Here is a 25,833-nt window from a genome sequence, read left to right as displayed (position 1 = left end):
TCACATAGATTCTACAACGGATTTATTTAGGATAATATGAAATTTGTGTTTATAAATCAACAGTTAATACCATGCTGTATCTATATTGGTTTCACAACACACTCACACATACACAGGCAGGATTTCTGGAATGCTAATAATAAATTACTACAAATTAATTATGGTAATCAATTACTACATATTACATAATAAATTAGTATGACTTATACTTTAACTTGGAAATAAAGTGATATAGATTTTTGGATCGAGGCTTATAATAATTTAATATATAGAAATATATAACCATAGATGATAATGTATGGTCATAAATGTAAATAAAACATTGCCATCATATGACATTTACTGTAAGTATACGGTATATTAAACTATTAGATCACATCAAAAATGAATCATACTATGATCCAAAATTAGTATGAAGGAAACAGGATCTGTAATAAATTATTAAATAAATTGTACTAAAACACAAAAGTGGGGAATGTAAAACGAGGTAGACTAAAGGAGGAGGGAAATTAAATCAACACACCTAGCGAACAGGGTAATTTTCAAATCTCTGCTCATATATAAAGGTGAACTACAGGAAATATAAACATACACTCTTTAAAGATCCAGTATGTAAGAGTTGTAGATCTTTCTTTTGGCCTCAACTGTTATCTAAATGATTAATTAGACATTTATTAATATGACAAGCCCATAATCAACTCTCGAGACCATCGGATGGTGGTGATATAAAATGGATTGAAACAAGATCGCCATTTAATAATTTAATTTGAAAATGGATTATTGACATTTTGTTTATTATCGTAACAATGGTAGCAATCATTCATAACTTCGCTCAGAATAAAGTAATTTGACTCAAACTTTCAATATATTCCCTTTTCATTATCTATTTTTAAACTATTATAGCGAGAACTGTCAACTCTTTATCTAAATCTAATCTTACATAATGCATCGTTAACAGATTTATCGCCCGGTCTTTGTAACGATTCCCGGTTTGTCTCGGTTCATTATGGATGGGACTCGGAGATACCATATCAATACCCCTATACTGACGACACATATCTTTTAACAACTGGGTTAACCGTCGCTTCGGTTCTTTTCACTAACTGGTTTTTTTTCATTGCATAAACCTTACAGTTGGTAGTAGAAAAGTAAGACGTTAAACCCCATTTCATTTCAGAAATTCATAACCTTTCACTTGCTATAATTATATTTGATATTTTGTTATTTAATTCTATATTTTCTCCAATTTACTTATTAGTATTATGCCTACTGTTATGTGTATATTATATGGCTTACTACTTTACTTTCAAAAGTGTCATGGTTTCGGTTGTTTATTTTGTAAAATATACAACTACATTTCACTCTGAACATATAAAATCATAAAACAACTCATAATCCACGCGATCGATAAAATCTACCTCATTAACCAAGGCCTATATACAGTTTTCATAAACACAATACAATAAATTTAGAATTATATTATTAAATAATCATTTAAAAATAACTCTAGATCTATGTAATATTTAAAAACAACAAGATCAATAAAACAAGATGATTATGGATATTCGCTGTGTTGTTTTTTTGAAAAAGGTATACAAACTAGAATTGTGAGGCAGGTATGACGGGTATCACATAACCTATGTATTCTATTATATTGAGCTATAAAACGGAAATTGTCACAGAGAATCGTTAATATTAACCTTTCACAAGCTTTATATTGCGCTTTGACATGTGTAATCGTACACACGTACATTATCCATGCGCCTTGTGTACCATTCTCTAGCCTTTTAACGATTCTGGACAAAATCCACACACATGAAAAGAACAAACCTTGTTTTTTTACATTTCGTATCAAAGAGAAATAACAATCGTACCATAATAATTAAATCGTTCTGACTATACCAAACACAATGTTATGTTTTAAAATTTCTGGTAAAATATTAAATATTAACAACGATAATAAATACATGTATGTTTCTATATAAATAAGAAGTGGTAAAACTGTATAAATAGACTATATGAGCAAAATTACACTGGGAGGTAGTCTAGGGATAAAGTGTAGAAAACTCAACATTAAGAGGGAATATCATTCTGGGAAAACCTTCAAATGCTGCTCTCACATCCTGATACCTACCCTCTGTTGATAATGTTAATAATCAGATACCATATGATATAATATTCGTCGTTTTCCGCCGAGCTTTAAATAACAATTTAATCACCATACGGGGCCATTTAAACCAAGAAATAGGTGAAGGAATTCAAATTTCAACCACGAGTACATAAATCCTGCTTGTTAAGAATAATTGTAAGTAATTGCCATAAATACTTTACTTTATTAAAGCAAATCAAAGAACTGTCGCAGATTCGATACTGCAGCATGAAGGTCGGTATCAAAACTATATGGGCTTAAAAAATTAGAAATAAGGAAATAGTTTGTAGTCCGACGATGTTTTTCGGTATATGAAAAGTATTTTGGAGCAGAGTTGAGACGTTTCTGGTGACGCATATATTTGACCTTTTATGATAAAATCTACCTTTCTTAAAAGGCCTCTTGGGAAAGACCCCTCAACACATGATAAGCTTGGAAGTCTACTTCCTAGATGCACATTAAAATATACACACATTAAAAAAAAATAACACGGCCAACCCCTGTGATTGTTCTTCTATAAAATAAAGTTTTTCAATATAAACGGTAAAGATTTAAATGTATTTGTTGTCTACCCATGGTACTGGCAAGATACTTCCTGCAACGTCCGAATGCCCATAGTTGCAAATAGCTTTATGACCACGCTTCCAGGAATCTTTCTGGCATTTAACAGAACAGTACCAAGCCCTTTTACATTTACTACACCCAGGAAACTGTTTGTCTTCTTCAGCTTCAACATTACAGTTTGTACACACGTTGCTGTCATCACCTTCAAATTTACATCGTGGACACAAGCACCAGAAATTGAATGACTTATAAAGCCACGCGCGTCTGAGGTTACGTCTCAGCTTAGAGTCTATGTAAGTTGTGAAGAGTTCTTCTCCAGCTTTGATGAACTTTTTGGCTACAACATGAACGCCCGGTCTGTCGCCGCAATCGCCGTCTCTGATTTCGACATTATTACAGCATGAATGATTGAGGCAAGCATGCAAGGGAAACATCCCACAAAAACTTGCGTACGGTGAAGCTTTTTCCAAATATTTAACCATCTTTAAACCCCTCATGCTTTCATCCATGGAAAGGTTTGTCATGAAAATATGATATGGAGTAGTGCGTGCTGAAAATTCCTGTAAGTTGCAGGTGGCTTGGTAGTAGCGGCCATTAAATTCTTCCGCTGTGACATCAAAGCTGACGCCATCGCCACATTGCTTAAACACTCTTTGGAAAACCGGAAGCATATCCGGCATGCGCTTTGTGACAGAAGTAGTCCCATAGGCTATAAACCTGAAATGACATCAAGTGCATTTGTAACTTTTGTTTTTTAACGAACCCCATTCTCACGGAGATTTTGTGGTGAGTTGCAAGTGTAGAACATACTGCCTGAATAGATGGCTATATATTTTGTCTTCTCCGGGTTTAAAGTCAATATTGGTTGAAATACATAGATTTTAAGACAATAATAACACCCGAAGCATGAAAGGGCATGCGAGCGAACCCATGTTTTCAGACAGAAATAACACACATTTTCACCACACCCACGTAACCAGTTCCATTAGCGGTATTTTCAAATCTGAAACCCTTATGGAATTGATTACTTTTACATTACTCGACACAGAGCCTACTTTTGCTTCAGAATCAATACGCCCCAAATCACCACTCAATAAAAAGACAAGAAATATAGTCATACGTTTAAAAAAATTTGATGACAACATCAAGTGTGTGCTATCAATAAATCATCACATATAATAAATATGCATATAAAATTCAGAACAAACTTTCACGAGACACCACAAATCCCACACCCAAAACAAACTCAAAACGCCCTACCTTCTATACGGGGCTTTAGCCCGTGCCCAGTGTTCAGTGGTGGGTGTGGAAAGTCCATCTTTGAACATCAGACGCTTGGCCTCTACGATGATGCTGGCCCAGATGTTTGATAGAATCAATATACTGTAATGGCCAGCCCAGATTTCTCCTCGACTTCCATCTGCTCTGCAACCCCAACCATCGTTATCTATGAGATCGTATATTTCGATTGAGGCTGGGTTCTTTTTAGGACAGATAATTTGATGATACAAGTCATAAGCTTCCAATCGACAATCATCACTACAATACTTCACTTTCTTACAGTCCTCACAGTATATGGGAGTTACGTTCGGCCAATAGCGATCAACTAACTCTCGTTCATCAGATTTCATGTCCTTTAACATATCCCCAAAATATTCAGCTGCCGTTAAAAGAGATCTAGCACAATGGTTGCATGCTGTGATTTCATGATTTGAACGAATGACCTGAGCTTTAACAACAGGACTATCCACGAACGCCAGATCTCCTTCTTTGATATCTTCTTTAGCATACAACCCTCGTCCAAACTGTCGAAACTCAACTTTTACTGGGAAGTCGGTTGTCAGTGGACCGTACAAACGTTCAACTCGTACTTGTTGAAACAGGGTGGCAGCTTCTTCGTCGTTTGGTGGACTTAATTTTGTTGCTTTGCGGAACCAGAATTCAGCAGAGATAGGCAAGTCAATGGTTCGCAGTATAGTACCTAAAATAAAGAAATTAGGTTAGTTCAATTTCCAATCAAACAATGATTGATTATTTTTTTTTTTTTTTTAAAGAAAATTGGACTTTTCATAAGCAAAAGATAGTAAAATGATGGAATTACACTGCTCATTTCAATTCTTGGGCAATTTGTCTAGATTAGTATCATTATATTATATCACGGTAAAAAACATGCATGGTAAGAGACGACTTTGCTTTGACATACCTCCAACTTTCCACACATCATAACCTCTTTGACCTTTCGGTATCACCCAGAAGTCAGAAAGAGCTTTCAACGGTTCGTCTTTTTCTAACCACATATCTCCTCTAAGCTGTCGATATACAATGTTGGTGGGGTCTTTACTGACAGCTATGGAACATTCTGCGATAGCTTGTGACAAACTCTTTCCTCGTATACGAAATGCCTGTGTAGCATGCCATGCCGCTTCTTGCTGGTTGTAAGCCAAGATTTTTTCCTCTCCGGGTATGTGATATTTACTGGACAATATTTCGTACTCCTGATTCAGTATATCACTATCGCCGGGGTAAGGATCTTGAGAACAGAATTTGAGAGCGTTGTAGGTTTGTTCTTCTACCCTGCCCTTGATAGTAAAATCTTTTACAATTTTCTGGTGAAGTGTTTTCAAGCTTGTAGTTATGGTCTTGTTTTTAGCGTCTATTTTTAAGCCATCTTGAAAGTAATTTAAAGCTTCTTCAAAAAGGAGAAGCTCAATGCAAGCTTGGCCGCACATTATTATGACGTCAAGGTTTTTTGGTTCCATACTCAACGCATGCTTTGCATCGGAATGCGCATTTTGATACAGTTTAAGATTCATGTAGCATTCTGCTCTTTTTAGCAGTGTAGTGACATTTTCTGAGCCCCTTCCAGCTAAAATACTACCATATTTCTGGACAGCTTTCTCAAACTCTTTATTATTGAAATGATCTTCAGCTTCACCCTCCAACTCTTTCAACTCGGTCCCAGAGAGAAGTGCATCCTGTACTTGGTCTCCCATCGTTTTTCAAATCTACAAAGAAGAAAATAGTAAGAACGCTTGGAACTAAAACTTTGCCTTCATATTGTTCCTACAAAAGTGTGTGTGGGCACAACTTTTAATTTCCATTAGACTATAGCCGAACTGTCAAAACAATCATGACTCGCGGAATATTTAAACTGTTACTATGCCAGTGATAACAATCCTCAAATAAAAAAAGGTGTGAGTTTGAATTTAGTAAAATTTCTCCTTGTAGCTAAAACAAAATCTTAAAAAACCCGTATAGTGATTACAAGGTTTTTGTGACAGAGGCAATAATTCAAAGAGTGAATTTCAATTGGATTCTCCCTTATGACTACCCGAATCATTGACGATAATACAGGCACATAAAAACGTTTCCGCACCCTGAAATTCAACACTGACCTTTTTCGGAACTAAGTTTTTGGTTGATGTAGGTTGAAATTGAAGAGTTTCTTACTGTTGCGTATCCCGATTTGGCATAAGGCTGGGTTATAACGAGTCGGTCCGTCAAACTAAAATCCACCCATCTTGCTACATGTAATTCCCTAAACTATGGATCTGCCAAAGGGACAATGCCTGCTTATATTATTATCCCCCCGCCCCCTTACATTGATTTGGTCGTTTATCCGGGGCACACAAAACACCAACAACAGTTTGCTGGAACATATAATTTGTCAACCATTCTAGTATTGCTGCAATTCACCCGCTTCTATCAAATTAATTTCATCACAATCATCTTGCATATCATAAAAATATTTGGATTTTAAAAATGTGAATCCAGAAAGCCCATGAATTAATAAAGTAATAAGCATTTTATAAAACTTCAAAAATCCAAAAAACAAAACAAAACGGCCCTGTCTCAAGATAGTTATTTTAAAAATTATCCTATTATAAGTCAAGTCTTTCATTAAATAATTTTGTTGTCATAAAGTGTTTAATTCTTACATTAAACACGATAGGCTGATTAATGTATATGCAGTTAACATGATATGAATGGTTCGCTTAAAAAATCTCATCTTCTCTTTTGTTCAAGCATGTGTTTTATTTATTTTTAGAGTTATATAATATATGAATTAAGCCAGACCTGATACATAGTGGGGGTTCTATGTAAATATCAGCTGGTAATCATATCAACTTACAACATCTGTCATTCATTCATTCATTCGCTGATTAATTAATTAATTCATTCGTTCCTTTTCTGCATCTCTTATTTATTTATTTTTAAGATAAAAAAGTAAGTTTTAAGACAAAAACGTAATTTACGCGCCGTGTCAAAATTGACTTTCTTATTTAACTTTCTAAATAAACATTTTATCTTAATGGAATATTGAAACTATACAAATCTTATCAGAGTGTGTGAGATAAACGTATTTTAACATATGCTGCTATCAACATAACATGTTTTCAGTGCTTTTAACATTAACACTTAATGCAAATTAACATTTCGCCGAAGATGTAAGGAGGGATATCTTTTGTTTTAGTTTATTTGGTAACAGATCAAGTACATAATTATAATGAATTCATTATCAGCTAAAAATAAAGGGAGGAAAAAGCGAATATGCCATACAATTAATATTAGTTAGGCTTAAAGTTTGGGAAAAAATCACTGGATCTCTTTAATTTGGGTAAAAAGTAAAAGTGTCGAGTTAATTCAATTCGGTGCCTTGGTCCAAGCTCCTAGACCAAACCAATCAATCACTTGATTTTGGCCTAAATTAAATCGAGATAATTAAAAAATAATATATTCGCAGAGGTTATTATTCGGATAACGGAGTTAATGCAAATATGTATAGTTCCCTTGTCAATAATGTATCTGAAGACACAACCCAAATTCATCACTTTGTACCTAAATCAGTGAAGTTTGGCTCTTAAATATATATCTCGAGGAACTAAAATATAATTATACATTCGCAGAGGTAATCATTCTGATAACAGAGTTAATATACACATGTATAGTTCCCTTGTCAATAATGTATCTGAAGAAACTGTTATATTTATGCCAGACAAAGCAGACGAGTGTTATACATCAACAGAGAAAGTAACCTGATACTTTTACCCTCGTATATACATAAACCATGTTTAGTGTCAATCTTATTATATTATATACTTACTATATAACCTACATAACCAAACGCAATTAACCTACTTTCATGTAGAAATCTTACTGGAAAAAAAACGTCATTAACAATTATGTGAATAAACTTTTTGGCAGTAATATTGGTGTTCTCTGCTTATTGCATTTTCAGGCACCGTAAGCTTAAAAGTTAAACTTGAAGGAGAACCCATGTTACTTGAAAGTAACAACCTTCAAAACTCTTCTACGAATATATACGCCATTATATTACCTTTATGGATATCTTTCATTAACTCCTATACTTCTAAAAATCATTCGTATATTCACTTATTTATGAAACACTCATTTTTCTTCACATGTCCATGAAAGCCGAACACGCACGCTTCAAGTTCCTTTGGTTCTCTCTGAAGATCATACAAGAACGTGTGCATTCACACTATGTGTGATGGCGCTCTATGTTCGGGGGTATATAGATTTGATGAGCAGAGAACAGCATGGTGCCAATATTTCCCGGCATGTAAATGCCAGCCGGCAGAGTACAGCTGTGTAGCATTGACCTATATCAGATAATATCGAACCATCCATGGATAATTAATACAGTATTTTTAATTCTCAATGTTTTAAAGAGCCAATTCTTTGAAATTCCAGATTAGATAAAAGGGTATTATTTAAGACGACTAATACGGAACGCATGTGGGGTTTTATCTGGACCCCACGATTATCGTCTGAAATATAAAATAAGAAAATGATATGTACATGTATATAAGAGTTATTTTTTATGAACATAATATATGAAATTTTGTATATTGTTTTTTTTACAGGGCTGGTCGCTGTATAATCAATAAATATATCAGTATAGGCTAATGAATCTTACTTGGATACTTTTCATAGAAATCTATTAAAAATTTAGCCAGTAGCAAAACAATTTGTGTAATAACCAACACATCAATGCGAAAAGCAGCTGCCCTGGCAAATTTACATCCACGCTTTTGGTCATCTCAACTCCATGCATCATTTAAAAATAATTTGATTGAAAAGTTGCTTTGTTGTGGTTTATTCTGTTTGTGTTTGCTATGGGGGCATTGTTGAACGAGTGAACAATGAAATGACACATTCCAGTGTCTTGGAGGGGTATAAGATAAGATAAGATAAGATAAGATAAGATTTTATTGTATCATAACACCCATTTCAGGCCGCATACAATTCATATACATGACATAAGTAACATGACAAAAAATAAATAGCAATATACATATATATATTTATAAGAATACTAAACATAAAATACATAGGTTCATGTTAAAAGTGAAAATATCTATCAGAAACATTACTTCAAAAATGTATAGATGTCAAAAGGATAAAAAATTAAAATGTGAAGTTTTGCCTTGTAATACCTTATTAGGTCGAGGCTTGATTTCTACGTTGAAATGCTTTATATATATAATGGCATACACTCACAGAAACTGAAGGGGGAGGGTCAAATAGATTTTCAAACGTTATGGCCAAATTGTTGTTACTGAATGTAGCAGAAAGAATATTTAGCCTAAGAGATTGATAGTGTGGACATTCAATTAAGAAGTGAAATTCGGTTTCTGCTTTAGAGAGGGAACAGAGTGCACATAGTCTCATATCAGGGGGGACGTTCTTGTACCGGCCCCTCTCTATTTCTAGTTTATGGGAACTCAATCGTAGTGCGGTCATAGCAGACTTGAAGTTTTTATTGTGTACATGAAGCAAATAATTAGCTGGATAGTCTATAGTAGGTTTTAAAGTGCCGTAAGTTCTAAGTTTTGAATTGCCAGAAATATATTCGGTTTTATAAATAGTATTGAATTGGGACCTTATGGCCGTTTGAATGTTAGATTTTGAAAGTTGCAAGGGAGATAAGTTGAACTGGTCCATGAGGGAGGATATTGCTGCTGACCATGATAATTTGGGATTTGATTTGCCTATTTCTACATCTTCCACATATGCGGCGGATAGTAAAGGATTTGTACGTTTTATGTCGGGTGTATTTAATCTTTTATAAAATAGCAACATTCGTTGGTAAATATCAATTTGAATTGGGAAGATACCTAGTTCAGCCAATGATCCTATGTTTGATGATTTTTTGGGTTGGAGTAAAATGGATTTGCAAATTTTTATTATGATTTTATTATGCTCCACATAGTTCCATTTGTGTAAATTCACATTTCTGCTATGTACTATTTGCGACCCCCATACATCACAGGCATACAGAGCTATTTGTTTCACTACTGCTTCATACAGTCTTATGAGTACTTCGGTTGGCAGGTGATCATCGGTGCACACTTTCTGACGGATACCAAACCATGACCTCCTAGCCTTTTTACTTAATTCATTTATCGCACTTTTGAAGGATGCGTTATTCGTTATATAGACTCCCAAATATAGATATTCATCAGTAGTTTGGAGCAGTTGATTGTTAAAAAAGAATTTCAATTGGGATTTGTTTTTCAGACTTATCTTATTGTTATTAAAAAGCATCACTTTCGTTTTTGCAGAGTTAATATTAAGTTTCCAATCAGTGCAAAAAGAGTTGAGACATACAAGACAATTTTGAAGACCGACAGATGATGTTGATAACAGAACAAGATCATCTGCAAAAAGAATATGAGATATTTCATGCGAGTCAAGATCTGGGCTGTCAAAATTTAAATTAAATGTATTTAAACAAGTTTGCAGGTCGTTTAGATATATATTGAATAAAGTCGGGCTAAGGACACATCCTTGTTTCACACCCAAGGACGATTCTATATTTTTTGACAGACCATCTAAGGTTTTCACAGTATAAGAAGTATAGTTATACAGAGATCTAATTAGACTGAAAACTTTCCCATTGATATTATGCTGAAGTAATTTTAGCAACAAGCCCTTTCTCCAAACTGAATCAAAGGCTTTAGAGAAATCGACGAAGCATAAGAACAAATCAGTTTTTTCCTTCTTACATTTATTAATCAAGGTTTTTAAAATAAAGACGATATCAACAGTTCTATGATTTTTACGAAATCCGCACTGTGCATCATCTATGACATTATTATCCTCAAGGAAGTTTGTAAGTCTCTGATTTATGATTGACAAAAAGCATTTGCTTAGACAGCTAGCTAGAGCTATCCCTCTATAATTGTTGGGGTCATTCTTATCTCCTTTTTTATGAATGGGAACAATAAAGGAATTTTTCCAAGATTGGGGCAAGATCCCCGTTGAAAGAATTAGATTAAATAATTTCAAGTAGTGATCTAACATGATTTCCTGTGACATGAGTAGCATTTCATTTAGTATGAGGTCAGGCCCACCAGATTTGTTTCTTTTAAGGCTCGAAAAGGCTGTTCTCACTTCATCGGCAGAGACTGGGTTGTTTAGGGATGTATTTTCTGCATTAGAATCTAGCAAAGTTTTAATTAAGGTTTCCGTTTTATCATCATTAGTGGTTGGGGAGTTGTTTTGAAAAAGACTTGTGAAATGATTTTGCCAGTCATCCAGTTTAATATTACTATCTTCTGTTTGCTTATTTTGAATAAGAGAGTTCACAAGATCCCAATATTCCCTTGGATTATTAGATTCAAGTTCAGCGAGTTTTTTGAGGATAACATTTTTTTCTTGACGTTTTTTGTATTTAGTAACATTTTTGTATAATTTCTTTCTGTTAAAATAAATTTCCCTGAAATGCCTATTATGTACATTATTATTAAATTTATGCTGGGCTTCTATCATTTCTCTTTTTAACTTCTGACAGTCCTTATCAAACCATTTATGTTTCTTTTTCCTTACTTGACCACCACAAATCTAACACAGGCTCTAGTATTATCTATTAAGATATTGGATAAGTCTGTAGTCGCTTCTTGGATACTATTTTGATTACTCGTATAAGGGGTCATTAGAAAATTATTCAGCTTAGCTTTTGTTGAGAGTTTTTGTAGTTCTTTTAGAAAAGAAATATCCGAGTCTGGTTTCCAAATAAATTTCCTTACTTTAATTTTATTTCTAGTAGTACTACCCGTTTTATAAGAGATAGGGTCAGGTTGGGATAAGGACGGTTTAGGACTCTGGGGGATCTTACATGTATTATGATATGGAGTACATGTACCAACAATATTGCACTCAATTAAGCAGTGGTCAGACATGTAGTTTAACGGAGACACCTTAAATAATTGGACATCATCAAATAGAGAGAGGCTGGTAAGAATGTAGTCCACAGTACTCTGACCATTGTAGTTTATGCAAGTGTACGAACCAAGTATATCCCCAATACACCTGCTATTAAGAATACAGATATCTGTGTTGTTACAAATCTGAATAAGCTCTCTACCCCAGGTATTGATTTTAGGGTCTTGGTTGTTCCTAACTTTTAAAAATTCATTATCAGGTATGTCATTAAGCAACTGTGGATATGGCTTAGTTATGCTACAAGTATCAGAATCAGGAAAATAAACATCACTTAAAACATGAGTTCTGGAATTGAAATCACCCCCTAAAATAATTTTACCTTGGCTTTTGAAACGTAATATGTCATTCTCCAATTCGTCAAAAGGATCATACTGTCTTTTGTTCCATATTGGGGAGTTTTGTGGTGGGATATATACCGCGGCAATAAAGATATCTGATTTCAGATTTAAGTCGGTTTTACACAGTTTCAGCCAAATGGTATCACCATCTTTTTTTATCAATAATTTGGACACTATCGCATAGTTTGGATTTAATATAAATAGAACATCCCCCACGAGAAAACCCAGCTTGGGAGACATTGTCACTCTTTCGACTAATTATGAAACCTTTAAAACCTTCAAATATATCTTTTAAGTGATCGGATTCTTCTTGCTCTACAGTTGTCCAAGTATATGTAACATCCACTCAACATAAACTAGGTTATTTTGAGACTACATGTTTATTTCAGTAGGGTCTTGTGCAGTATTGGGGGGGGGGGGGCGGTTACCAGCTGATATTTACATAAAACCCCCACTATGTATCAGGTCTGGCTTAATTCATATATTATATAACTCTAAAAATAAATAAAACACATGCTTGAACAAGAGATGTGATTTTTGAAGCGAACCATTCATATCATGTTAACTGCATATAAATTAATCAGCCTATGGTGTTTAATGTAAGAATTAAACATTTTATGATAACAAAATTATTTAATGAAAGACTTGACTTATAATAGGATAATTTTTAAAATAACTATCTTGAGACAGGGCCGTTTTGTTTTGTTTTTTTGATTTTTGAAGTTTTACAAAATGCTTATTACTTTATTAATTCATGGGCTTTCTGGATTCACATTTTTAAAATCCAAAGATTTTTATGATATGCAAGATGATTGTGATGAAATTAATTTGATAGAAGTGGGTGAATTGCAGCAATACTAGAATGGTTGACAAATTATGCAGTGGAATTGCCATTAAATGTTCCAGCAAACTGTTTTTGATGTTTTGTGTGCCCCGGATAAACGACCAAATCAATGTATGGGGGCGGGGGGATAATAATATAAGCAGGCATTGTCCCTTTGGCAGATCCATAGTTAAGGGAATTACATGTAGCAAGATGGGTGGATTTTAGTTTGACGGACCAACTCATTATAACCCAAGCAAACCTGACATAGCAACACAACACGGGCTGTTGTGATCTAAACACACACCTCGGACCACCTTTCTGACTAGGGAAAAAGCCACACATGCCCGACATAGGTCTTTCTGGGGAACTATAAAATCTTAATCTGACTCTTTTAGGAGGAAGCAATGGGTAAACAAATAATTGCCCAAATGCATTATGGGTGCAGCCTTTAAAATCATGACAGTTTGTAAACACATAGAAACTACTGATGTAAGCTATTTGATATTTTTATTATACTATAATAGTATCTACAAGATTTTTCACATCATAAGTATTTATCACCAATATGAGAAGGCTTGTTAATGATATACTTTTATAGGCAATGATCATGAAGTCAGATCTTCATAATGAATATTAGTTATATATAGAGACATCTAATTCAATAACAACCTAGAATTTTACATAAATTATAATTAACACAACTTATATTTCTTTTAGCAATGGCTAAATAATTCTAAAGCAAATTACATTAACAATAATTGGCTTGTGCTCTGGGTCTTTAGCTGTGGGAGCAAAGATGGATATGGGACTAAGAAATCAATAGGTGGAATTGCCAGATTCCACTTGGCCAAAATTAATTGGCAATGGAAAAGATACAATAAATAATTATGACATATCCCAACCTAAGAAAATATTTTATTCCAGCATAAAAATAATTTCAGGATTAAATCCTTAAATTTTATTTTTTACTGTTAAATATTTCTGATGGTCATTAAAAAATATGTAACCCAAACTAAGTAAATTTATGACAACTGCATAAATGATTTTCCACTCTAGTTGGTCTTAATTTATTTATTCATTACTATTTCAATGGAAGAAAAAGGACTAAATTTAAACCATGTCATCTCTATACACAGACTAACAGCAATTCAAGCTACTTGTGAGTTGGATATTATGAGCATCTGATATAATATTAGCTATATTTATAACAAACAGACAGTAAACCGTACATCTATGGGACATAAATTTATGACCACATTATTATACAAGAGACCAAACAAAGGGACGGAATATTTGCCTGGAACAAGTACAGTAAATCATGATATTATTATACATCAAATTTAAAATGTTTCTTGAATTTTGAACCAACTGGCAACAATTTTAATGACACACCACTGAAAGATTGCTGACAGTTTGCAATAAATTCATGGCACACTATTGACCATTAACAATTACAATGCACAATGTAGAATTTACCTAGCTTGAATAAAATTTAATCACTACATAATAAAACAGCAAACAATATTGCCTGTATTATAATTAATCCTGATATATAATAAACTCCAACAATCTACTACAACAGTAATTTCAATAATAGATGGAATGTAAATTATTCAATATTTAGTTCATTGATACCTTTGATTTATTTTTATTAAGAAACAAATGAAAATAATAAACTAAAAAATCCCAATCTGATATCTTTATACCATGAAGAACTTAATAGTAAAGAAGAAATATAAAAATAAATACATCAATCCAGATTAGACAATTTAAGATACGATGGTGGGACAGTGATAGACATAAACTCCAAATTGTGCTAAACCTCATTTAGGTCATAATTATAGACTAAACAAACTCTATACAGTTAAATTTTTATTTTGAAACATTAAAGATGCATTATGTAAGATTCAGATAAAGAGCTGACAGTTCTGGTTATAATAGTTAAAAACTAGACAATGAAAAGGGAATATCTTGAAAATTTCAGTCAAATTACTTCATTCTAAGCTAGTTAGGGCTGTTTGGAGAAGAGCAGACTATTGATTGTCATTGCTACCGTTGTTATGATAGTAACATTTAAGGCCTAAAGAAAGACCTGCAATAGGCAGATTTAGCTCTTGAATAATGCATCTTTAAACTGAACGTCATTTGATTACAAATTTTAATTTTGCTTTGGCTTAGCATGTCGATATAGAAACACAATCAATTACAACAATGGTTTAATCTAGACATTTTCAACATTCAATGAAATCAACAATATAATTTTTGATCCAGAATAGTGACATCGTCAGGACTAAAAATATCAATTATTCATTTATTCTGTAGTTTTCTTGGTAAATATTGACCTGATTATGAACCGTGATATGAATCGTATTGTAGTTCCTGAATCGCAATATGTCTCGTATTGAGACTGCAGTGGCAATATCCAGCATTTATCTAGATCAGAGGTTTAGTCATTCTTTATAGTTTTGATGAATATATTTTGGACAAACATATTTTTTAATTTTTGGAATAATTTTGATTGATAATTGGATATGCATCATTTAGAAAAAAATTAAAAGTACCATACTATATATTAACCTAGAAATAACCCCCAGAATTCTGTACTTTAATCCTATTTCTCTACGATTTACTACATAACCATAACAAAATCTTAAGTTAATGAATTAAACAAGTTACAGAATGCTTATAGAAAAATAAATTTAATAAAAACAATTTAATAATTCTTTGTTGAACTTATGAATAAATTTTCATGCATAAACATATAAGGCTATTATTTTCCTAATATATAAAATAGGAAATTACAATCAAATAATAACTGAATTACTAGCATCTATATCTTCTTGTTTTGTATATCTCTATCTATATTTAATTATATTTCTTAAATTATACATTTGATAATATATCACATAGACATCATCACAACAATAACAAACAACATTATTTACAAATAACATTATGTACAATATACTAGAAATATTATGTTATTAAATTATCAAAATACAACTTGTTTACATAAATATTTGCATCTTATATTAATAATCTTGTTTTTATTTTGTGGAATTATTACAGCAGTATCTATAAGAGCTATTGTCTTAACAATCCTAAATTTTAAACAGATTTTTTTCTTGTTAACATTCTAATTATGGCTTTTATAAACTTACCTGTGTGTTTGAAAGCACCTCCGGTTAAATCAAATACATTTTACAATTAAATATTCCAAGGAATAAAAAAGTTCTCTCTTGAAAAGTCAAATGTTTTTGCTTGTATTTTCGACATAGTTATCAAAACATTGCATATGATGTTAAAGGGTGACATATTTTGACAATCGCATGTGTTACAGTAAAAACAAAGCGTGATTCTTTCGATCGTTTGAGTTTTGGAAACGAAAAATATTGACAGACAGCAATTAATTGTCAGACTACTAAATTTTATTCATATTGAATAATATAACTGATTATATAGATGCTTGTAAATATAATAATGCTTATACAACTTATCACATGATCATCATCACCCTTTAACTCTAAATATTTTTATATACTCTTCATATGATAAATAGTCATGGACATTTGAAATGCTTTGAGAGTATGTTCACAGATGAAGAACTTATCGCCCCAACAGAACCGCACATGCGACACGCAATAGCGCCATACATGTGGGAGGGGTTCATTGTCAAATTTGACACTTCAAGGAAGGGTTGATGAAAACTGCCGAGTGCTGGTTTATCTATCCATGTTTGCTTTCCTATCGGTTCTTGCATAAGATTTACTGTTTAGCGTATCTTTGCTTTAGTGTGTTACGTTTAAATTGATCGGGAGACGTGTTCGTCAACATCAATGGACAACACTGCAAGAATTGACCGTGACACTGCAAGAGGAGTGTTTAGATTGCTCCAAATCGTGATTGGACAGTTTTTTACACTATTTGTGTACAAGCGGCGGCCATTTTGTCCAGCAGTTTTGGTCTCATCATTCATTAGGGTGTAACGGTGATATATTCAAACGGCCACAATTCAGAAAGTTATGATCTGATATGCGCAAATATCGAAAGGAACCAAGATCATTAGGCTATAAACAAGTTTTTCAAAGTTTCATCAAAATCAGCTCAAAATTGTGACCTCTAGAGGGTTCCACAACCTTGATACACCATATGTTTACACTATTTGCGTACGAAGGACAGCCATTATGGTGTAATGGTGATATATTTGAACTTTTTTTTAAATTGAATAATAATTGTGACCTCTAGAGGGACCACCAGCTAAAAACGTGATTTTTCGTACCATCAAGGGCCATAATTCAGGAAGTTACGATCCGATATGTGTGAATATCGAAAGGAACCAAGATCTTTGGGTTATAAACATGCATTTCAAGTCTCATCAAAATCAGATGAAAATTGCGACCTCTAGAGTGTCCACAAGCTAAAAACGACATTTTTCGTACAATCAGGGGCCATAAACCATGAAATTATGGTCCGATACATGCCAATATCGAAAGGAACCTAGATCTTTGGGAGATAGACCTATATTTTAAGTTTCGTTAAAATTGGATAAAAATTGAGACCTGTAGAGTGTCCACAAACATGAAAATGTGGGTGTATAAAAACACATCAGCATTTACTGTTCATCAAGAACTATTAAAGATATTCAAGGGTGAAATTCAAGGTCTGTAAAACCAATGTCGTTCTTTTTGATCTGCAAATGTCTTCAAAAGAAAACCACCCCACCACTAATCAAATAATTAAACAAGACAGAAAAAATAATGGACTACAGGCATATTTATGTGTGTAAATGCCCAAACTCATTACTGGGGCTGAGAGTAATAGCTTATTCATACAAAAAATTTGAATTGTCGTAAAAGAGTCACACACCATTTCAATAGACACGCCTTGCTGCCAACACCTTGTATGAAATGATCTATTCCGATGAGTGACATAATTAGTTTCCATTTTTGTATTTCTCGATGTCAAAGTTTGTGAGGGGGCCATTTTTCAAGAGATAATTTTTTTATTCATTGCGATATTTTATTGTACAATGGATTTTATTTAACCGGAGGTAATATCAAACACATAGGCAATTTTATTATAACCATAATTAAGTAGTTTGTTCATAATTGAAGAAATCTGTTTAAAATTTAGGACGGTTGAAACAGTAGTATATTACAATATACTATCAAACTGAATACATGTAAGAATGTGGATATACAAACTTTGGTTGATCAAAGGGAGAGAACCATCTCCAACTGAACGGATGTCCAAATACAGCTTTGATACTTAACCATTTAGATTTTCTCTCCCATGTTGCTTGTTCTTTTTTTAATTGCTCTATAGCCTGGTGATGAAAGAGAAAATATTTATGTTAAATATTATATGATCAAAACTATCTTCTTTTATGCTGGATTGCATATAATAGTTTTGTTGTTCTGCAGGTGTTCATTATTGACTGGAGTAAACAGTCTACCTCAGCATTCTTGAACCAAGATGTAGACTCTTAAAGGATATTGTATAGAGAGGAAAATGGGTTTAACATCAACTCGACACTAACTAGGTTTTTTCTGTACTAACATATGGTTTAATTTTATTTCAACAATTTGCTTGCCACGGGTGCGTGGGGAAGGGTTAAAAAAAAGTTCACGACATGGGTGGCTTCAAAAAATGGTATACATAAAAAAAATCAAATGAGCCCTTTTCTATTAAAGTGGATAAAGGTAAAAAAGTATAATTTTACTATAATGAATACACAGAGTCCATTTCAAAAAAGGATTCTATTTGTCCAAAATCGATATTATCTACCGGAGAGTCAATTCTTAGGGATACTTGACCAAAATAAATTTGATATCATATCACAATCGGAATTGTTAATTCATATATAATTGATTCCTTGAATTTTCAACGTCAACGTCTGGTCCGATTTTTGGGATGCGGAATAATAATTGTTGATATCATAAAATATTCCGGACTGACAACCCTGTTCAACTATAATGTCATATGAGAGCTACAGCTAGGCGCGGCCTATATAAAGGTGCGGAATCTGCTCTCCAAAAATAGCTTCTTCACCAGGTTAATATAAAAGTTTCCTGGCTTGCGTGAGTATCACAGAAGTTTCCTGGCTGACCTAACTTATACATAATTGTTTGCAGTATTACATTTTATACATTTATATAATAACAAGCCCAACTTTTTAATTTTAATGACTACTGTCAGATATGCTGGAAGACGTGCTATCTCAGGAGGAAAATAGATACAAAGTATGTATTGCGTGTTTTTGAAAAGGTTTGAGTATGTCAAATATTGCAGGAGAGAAAATATTGGATCGCATCAAAAGATACTATATCAATTCCCCTCAGCAATATGTGGACGATGTTGAATTCTAATCTCGAAAATTGAAAAGGGGAGACCAATATCGACGATCTACCAGAGCCTTTTGAAGTCTCTCAAGATGTGTTGCTTTCCGTGGGTACCAGGTCTAACCCAATGCCGTCCAGAATTTGTAATTGTGCAATTTATGAAGTAACATACTGTTCGCGACATTGTTAATAATGTTTAAGCCTCTCATAAAATATATACTAGATATATGCACTTTTATTGATACAAATTGAGCATTTTGTCTCCGAATTTTACTATTTTTAGGGTATTTTGAAATTTTATTCATTTCTAGGAAAGGGCTCATTCGATTTTTTTTATGTATACCATTTTTTGAAGCCACCATGTCTCCTTCAAGAATATATAAACATTACTCGGTGAACCTTTTTTTAACCCTATGAGTATCTCAACACACCCGTGTTGCGTGTACTGGAGATCAGAGGATTCGAAAAGAATTCCACACTAGGTTGGACAGGCGACCCTACTCCTTGTCACTTACAAGCTGGGAATTGAAACTATGCTACTTGACTCAATGACAGACCTTATGATCTAAACAGCTCTTGTTAGACCATTTGGCCACCCCCACCTTACAAAGGGATATAAATGAATGAAAGAAAACATACTGTTTCATCTGTACAGATAGAGGATAATTGTGTGGCACACATAATAGCTGTAAATATACCAAATAATAGACCTTCAAAAATCAGAAATATAAGAAAGACTGTTGTAGCTGGTGGTGAAGCACCGGAACAACCTAAAAAATAAATAATATATTCAATAAAGATAGGCTACCAGGCAACAAAACATACACCCACAGCAGCTAAGTTGTCCAGACAGTCAACAAGGTTTGCTGCATATTTTTAAATTTTGTCAATTATGAAAACATTTACAACACACTATATGACCACATTTCAATGTGGGTGTATAAACCCTAATTTTACATGCATTTTCACCATGATAGTCAGAAACAAATGTTGGTTAAAATGTAAGTGTTAGAACTAGGTTGCTTTCAATATTTGTTCTGAATTGACCAGTACACATATGGAACAATCAGAGGATACAATATCTAGTCACTAGTATTTGAATTTTTTTTAAAAAAAAGATGCAAAATCTGTTCAAATCTTTCAGTCCAAAAATTCTGAAATTGGCCTATTCAACAAAAAAGACAAGATACCAGGCACAAGTGGTGACAATAACCATTCACGTTAAATGTTGACACTGTGTATCAAAATTGGATTAAAGATGTCCGCAATGTTTAAAACAGGCATTTAGGGGAGTCATTGTATTTTTTTCTTAATATATTAATAATTTATAAAATAAAGTTATTTTCTTATAAAATAAAGTTTATAGTAATTTTTTTTCAATATTTTATTTCCATACTGACCATTTTCATATTCACAATAAAACACAACACATGGATATAAATACTTCTCTGTTATTTAATACAATGTTTCATAACACATACAGGTAACGTTTTCCACTTTTTCAAGCTAATGATTATTTTCTATTATCTACTAAACCCCAACAATGAGTTAAATTGATAAAAAAAAAAATGTTTCTACAATATACAAACCTTTCCATTCTCTTCCTAGACATGTAACAAAATGGTTGATGGAAAGATATAATGAGTATATAGATATAAAACAAATATAAAACTGAAATTTAAAAAAATACAGATTATGAAAAATAATTACTGAAGAAAAAAAAGGACATAATTAATTAATAACAAGAAAAATAATTTCTTTTGGTCTGCCTGACTGCCAATTGCATGGGAGCCACGGTGGATCAGTCAGGTGTTACCCCACTAACCAGGATGTCCCATGGGCAAAATTTCTCATCCTGATTTCCCCTTGTTCGGACACAAGGCCTTCAACTTGATTGGGATGCACATAAAAGAAACTTGGAATTCACTGAAGAGTAAGCAAAAACACTGGTGTTTTCTGCAATATTTCCCTCATTGCATACTGCATATGACGTACATGTATGCCTGGCTTCATTAGCCCGGGTTGGTGCAGAAAAGTAGGCTGCTAAAAACCATTTCATTTCATACCATGCACTTTTTTAATTTAATGGTCAATAGTAAGCTGACTCTGGAAATGGCTACCATCCATTCAGCCGCTTAATTTTAAATGTCTTTTAGAGCAAATGAATTCCTGTAAACAGTGTGAATAAACAGATAAAGAGATTAACCTAGAACAATGAAATGTGATATTTGTGAGAAGTTATCTAACCCAGTAATCCTTTGACAAAATAAAAACAAAAATCTTTTTTTAAAAAAAAAACCCCAGCCATCCAAATTTTTGGAAGAATCGCATGAGAACCAGAATATGGCTTTTGTATGGTCTTATGTTACGGATAGATAGAGAGAAAATGACTGAACAACTTACTGTAAATAAAACGAAATATTTTTGGTTGTTTTCACCAACACAATTATTTACCCACGGACAATGGTGGTCCATTTTTCTAATACACCTCTGACAAACACTAAAAATACATGAAATATTAAGTATAAATTAAATAGTTCTTGATAAGCTTACATTTGGAAATTAACAAAGAGTAATAGATATGTACATTTAATTTTAATTTCAAATCTATATCAAAGCTTCACATTCTTGAACATAGAAAATGTCAGTAGGAAATATTAGAAATAAGTGTAACTGTTATTTCATATTTCAACAATATACTTACCTACAATGATGTGCTCTTTCTGGTTTGATACTAATACACTTAGGACATTTATACACAACTTGACCTTCTTTTAAACCTAATCGTAATATATTTTCTCTAGTAGCATTACCTTTCGGTATGGCACCCTGTGCAAAATTAACAAATTCATTTCAATCACATATCATGAATACTCATGGTGGAAATTTCTATATAAAACTCTAGAACGGTAGTAGAGCAGTTATGCAACTGGACTTTTATCTATTTAACTAGAATGTCACAGTTTTAATTTTCGACACTTGGCCAAGAATAATATTTAGACTAGTCAAGTAATTCAGAGGAGATGGTAAAACCAAGGTTAAACTCTGTGCACATTAAAAGAACCCTTAGAATAGAAATTGAAGAAACATGTAAACGTAGAAAAAAAAACCCATAAGTTTGTCTCAAAACCTTAAAGAGACATTAAACCTTTTCTATTTTGAGACAATTATAGCTCACTATAACAGCTTTTGTCTTGACACACCCATTTGCATAATATACAGTAGTACCCATAAATATTTGTATAATTCTTATGCATTCATTGTATCTTAAGACCAAGAATTTCATAATGTCTATGTCAAGGGGTGTCAAACAATTATATACATGTAAAATAATGAATTATTACTTACAGGATCTGAAAACATTGTACGTAGATGTGAAGAGGCGGCAAGAAATGAGAAGAAGAAAAAGATGGTGGCATGAAATGTGGTGTAGGTCATTGAAGGGTTTGGTAACAACATGATAAACATGACTACATATTGAGAATATAAAATCAACAGCCATGTTAAAACAGCACACACTATACCACACACATCTGTCACAAACCATACATAGTGAAATGGTAAATTTCGGATACCAAATCGCCGAAAGATAGGTCGACAATCAATAATTTTAATGCCATCTGGAACAGGTGTAGATTTCTTTTGTTTTTGAATTAATTGACCATTTTCAGCATCATTATAATTATCTCTGAAAAGTAAAATACATAGTCATTAGAAGAGAATGCAGAAAATGCAGCCTAACTGACACAGACACTGTGCAATGAAATCAGAAATACCCTTTTATACAGTCAGGGGTAGTGATAGGATCTTGAATGGGACTGGGACGGAGTCACATCCACCATGAATGACCTTACTCTTGCGTCAACCATCAAAACGGTTATGAAAAGAGAAATTTGGTATTGGGTCAATGTGGAAAAATAATGATTGACAATACAATATGTTTTTGTAAAGATATTAATTTTTTTGACCTGTCTTTTTTCTTCTAAATTATGAATTTGTTGAGAGCAATTCTTTACAGTAAACTGCTAAAGAGTGCTAGGCATATATTTGGTAATCATATGTTTGCTTGAAAATTATTGTCTTTAAACTGTGACTTAAAAACTTAAAATTAAAAGTGTTTACAATGTTTCTGGGGCCGGTTTCACGAAATTTTAACTAAGATAAAATCCAAATTTTAGTAATTTGATTGGATAATATTAGATTGATTTTAGTGCTTAGTCAATCAAAATTGAAGTATCTACTAAAATTTGGATTTTATCTTTAATTAAAATTTCGTGAAACAGGGCCCAGATATCTTGCCCTAGGCTTACTCACTAAGTTAGCTATGGGTAGGCCTTGGGCCTAGTCTGTTATGGCGTTAGGCTAAAAGTAAATGGCATAAAACTACACCTAGCGTGTGCCAACCGAAAAAGGGACGTAACTCTTTTTTCTTAATTGGCTGTCACAAATATGGCGCTATTTTTTCGCGAAAAGCTAGCCTTGCATTACGGCCTCGTGTTGGTTACCTGCAATCGATACCGGTTCCATTCAACCGAAAACAGTTAGTTAAGAGGTCAGGGTTGCTCCGCATGCAAAATTTATCACTCGTAGCAAGGTAAGAATATTTTTTTTCTCCGATTGAAAAGTTTGAAATTTTGTAACTTTTTTCGTGGAAGATGCGGAGCGAAAAAAAACCTGCTCAAATATGGATTAAATATCCCTTTATAAGATCCATCTTCATTTATTTCCATAAGTGGACGTGAACATTGGTAAAATTCAAATTTTCTCCACGTGACCGAAATTCTGTCGGCCATATTGTAATGGCGGGGGCGTGTCAAATGTACCGTTAGACACCCGTTAGTTACACACGTGCTAATAATGAGTGATTATAGGAAGAATTTTAACTTTCTAAGACTGTGCAGTTGATTTTTTTACGAAAACAAACATAGCTCAGAATTGTATGGTATAATAAAGCCCAATAAAAAAAAGAAATAAGGAGTACTTTTCTATATTTTTATTTTTAGGTTTTTTTTTTAATTATTGAGAAATGGATAGGTCTACTAGTAGTTCTGTTTTTTTCTTACCTTTTTTTCCATAACTTTTAACTAATATTATTGACTTATTTATATAAAGTTACTTTTTCCATTATTACTTTATACTAATATTATTAATATAGCTAACATATATTTATTACTGTCAACTTATTTATAACTGTTTTTCACCTGTTTCTGTTCTGAAGTTTTTACAGTGTTACTCTTTTCATTACCGGTAGTACTGTTAACTTGACTTTATGATTGACAACTTAAATACCTGTAGTTAACTTCTTTATACCTTGTTTTTCATCTTGTTTGTCTCAATATTTTTATTATTTAACATACGGTATATTAGATTATTAATATTAACTCATGTATTATTAACTCATGTATCATGTATTCCAGCCTGTTTTCCTTCATTTTATCAGTATTGTTTAATCATATTTACAAAACTTTTTCAGTATATGCAGAATATTTTGTAGATATTTAGCTGAATTGTTGTGTTTTTTTATATTTTTATACTGAAAACTTCAATTCTGGAGTTTTGTTAGTTATGATTCAGTGCATTTATTTTGATAATTTTATTTTTTGATATTTCATACTCATAGCTGTCCACGAGAACATGGATATTTCATAGCTGTCCACGAGAACATGGATATTTCATAGCTGTCCATGAGAACATGTTTCCAGTTTCCATTTAATCATCAAAAAACAATTTCCACTATTTTTAATGATTTTTTTTTATAGTTATTATTTTTATGTTTTTTCGGAACAAAATATGTCCGATTTGCTTTCAATTTTGTCAAAATAAAAGGTAAAAACAATATTTTTGTGGTTGATTTTAGTAAATGTGTGTCTCTAGAACATCTGTGTACAATTTGAGTCTGTTCCAAAGTCATTCAGTTAGTCAAAATATTATTTTTTCAATTTTGCCTGTTTTTGACGGATTTTGGGAAAACGCTGCTTACGTATGGGTATATAAAATTAGCTACAAAAAACAAAGTTATCAACCGATTGTCATAATTGAAAAAGATTAATGATTCTCAGGTGTTTTTCTAACTGTGTGCAAAATTTCAGGTCTGTAGCTCAAAAATTGAATTTTGGTTGGCACATGCTACTACACCACATCTCAGAGAAAAGCTAGGATTGACTAGCCTATTTGATAAAAAAAAAATAACAATCATATTACGTGTTAGGCCTAGTCTCTCCGAAACTTTCCATGCTTAACCTTAGAATTATTGGTTATTCGACGTAGTAAAATAATTTGTTCATTCTTGGTAGAACACTTTCATGCTACAATATCAGAATCCATTTATCGAATGTGTACATGATCCATGATGACGTTTAGCAC

The 25,833-nt window shown here is 32.8% G+C and overlaps 2 protein-coding genes across 2 annotated transcripts; both read right to left on the bottom strand.

The window, feature by feature from the left end:
• Window positions 1-5: 5 nt before the first annotated feature.
• LOC126814442 (uncharacterized) lies at window positions 6-8,236 on the bottom strand. Its single transcript, XM_050539569.2, has 4 exons — window positions 8,052-8,236; window positions 4,917-5,718; window positions 3,974-4,694; window positions 6-3,430 (listed from the first exon to the last, which is right to left on the bottom strand). Exons 2-4 carry the CDS (start codon window positions 5,704-5,706, stop codon window positions 2,701-2,703), a joined length of 2,241 nt encoding a protein of 746 aa, XP_050395526.1. The 5' UTR covers window positions 5,707-5,718; window positions 8,052-8,236; the 3' UTR covers window positions 6-2,700.
• A 5,389-nt stretch (window positions 8,237-13,625) lies between these two features.
• LOC126814459 (palmitoyltransferase ZDHHC3) lies at window positions 13,626-25,818 on the bottom strand. Its single transcript, XM_050539604.1, has 7 exons — window positions 25,672-25,818; window positions 22,819-23,158; window positions 22,175-22,299; window positions 21,874-21,970; window positions 21,060-21,141; window positions 20,110-20,240; window positions 13,626-18,455 (listed from the first exon to the last, which is right to left on the bottom strand). The coding sequence occupies exons 1-7, from the start codon at window positions 25,701-25,703 to the stop codon at window positions 18,297-18,299; spliced, it is 966 nt and encodes a 321-aa protein (XP_050395561.1). The 5' UTR covers window positions 25,704-25,818; the 3' UTR covers window positions 13,626-18,296.
• Between the last annotated feature and the right edge of the window lie 15 nt (window positions 25,819-25,833).

Source organism: Patella vulgata, chromosome 3, assembly GCF_932274485.2.
Source record: "Patella vulgata chromosome 3, xgPatVulg1.2, whole genome shotgun sequence".
NCBI classification, from domain to species: Eukaryota; Metazoa; Mollusca; class Gastropoda; family Patellidae; genus Patella; species Patella vulgata.
This window is presented reverse-complemented; position numbering and strand designations above follow the sequence as displayed.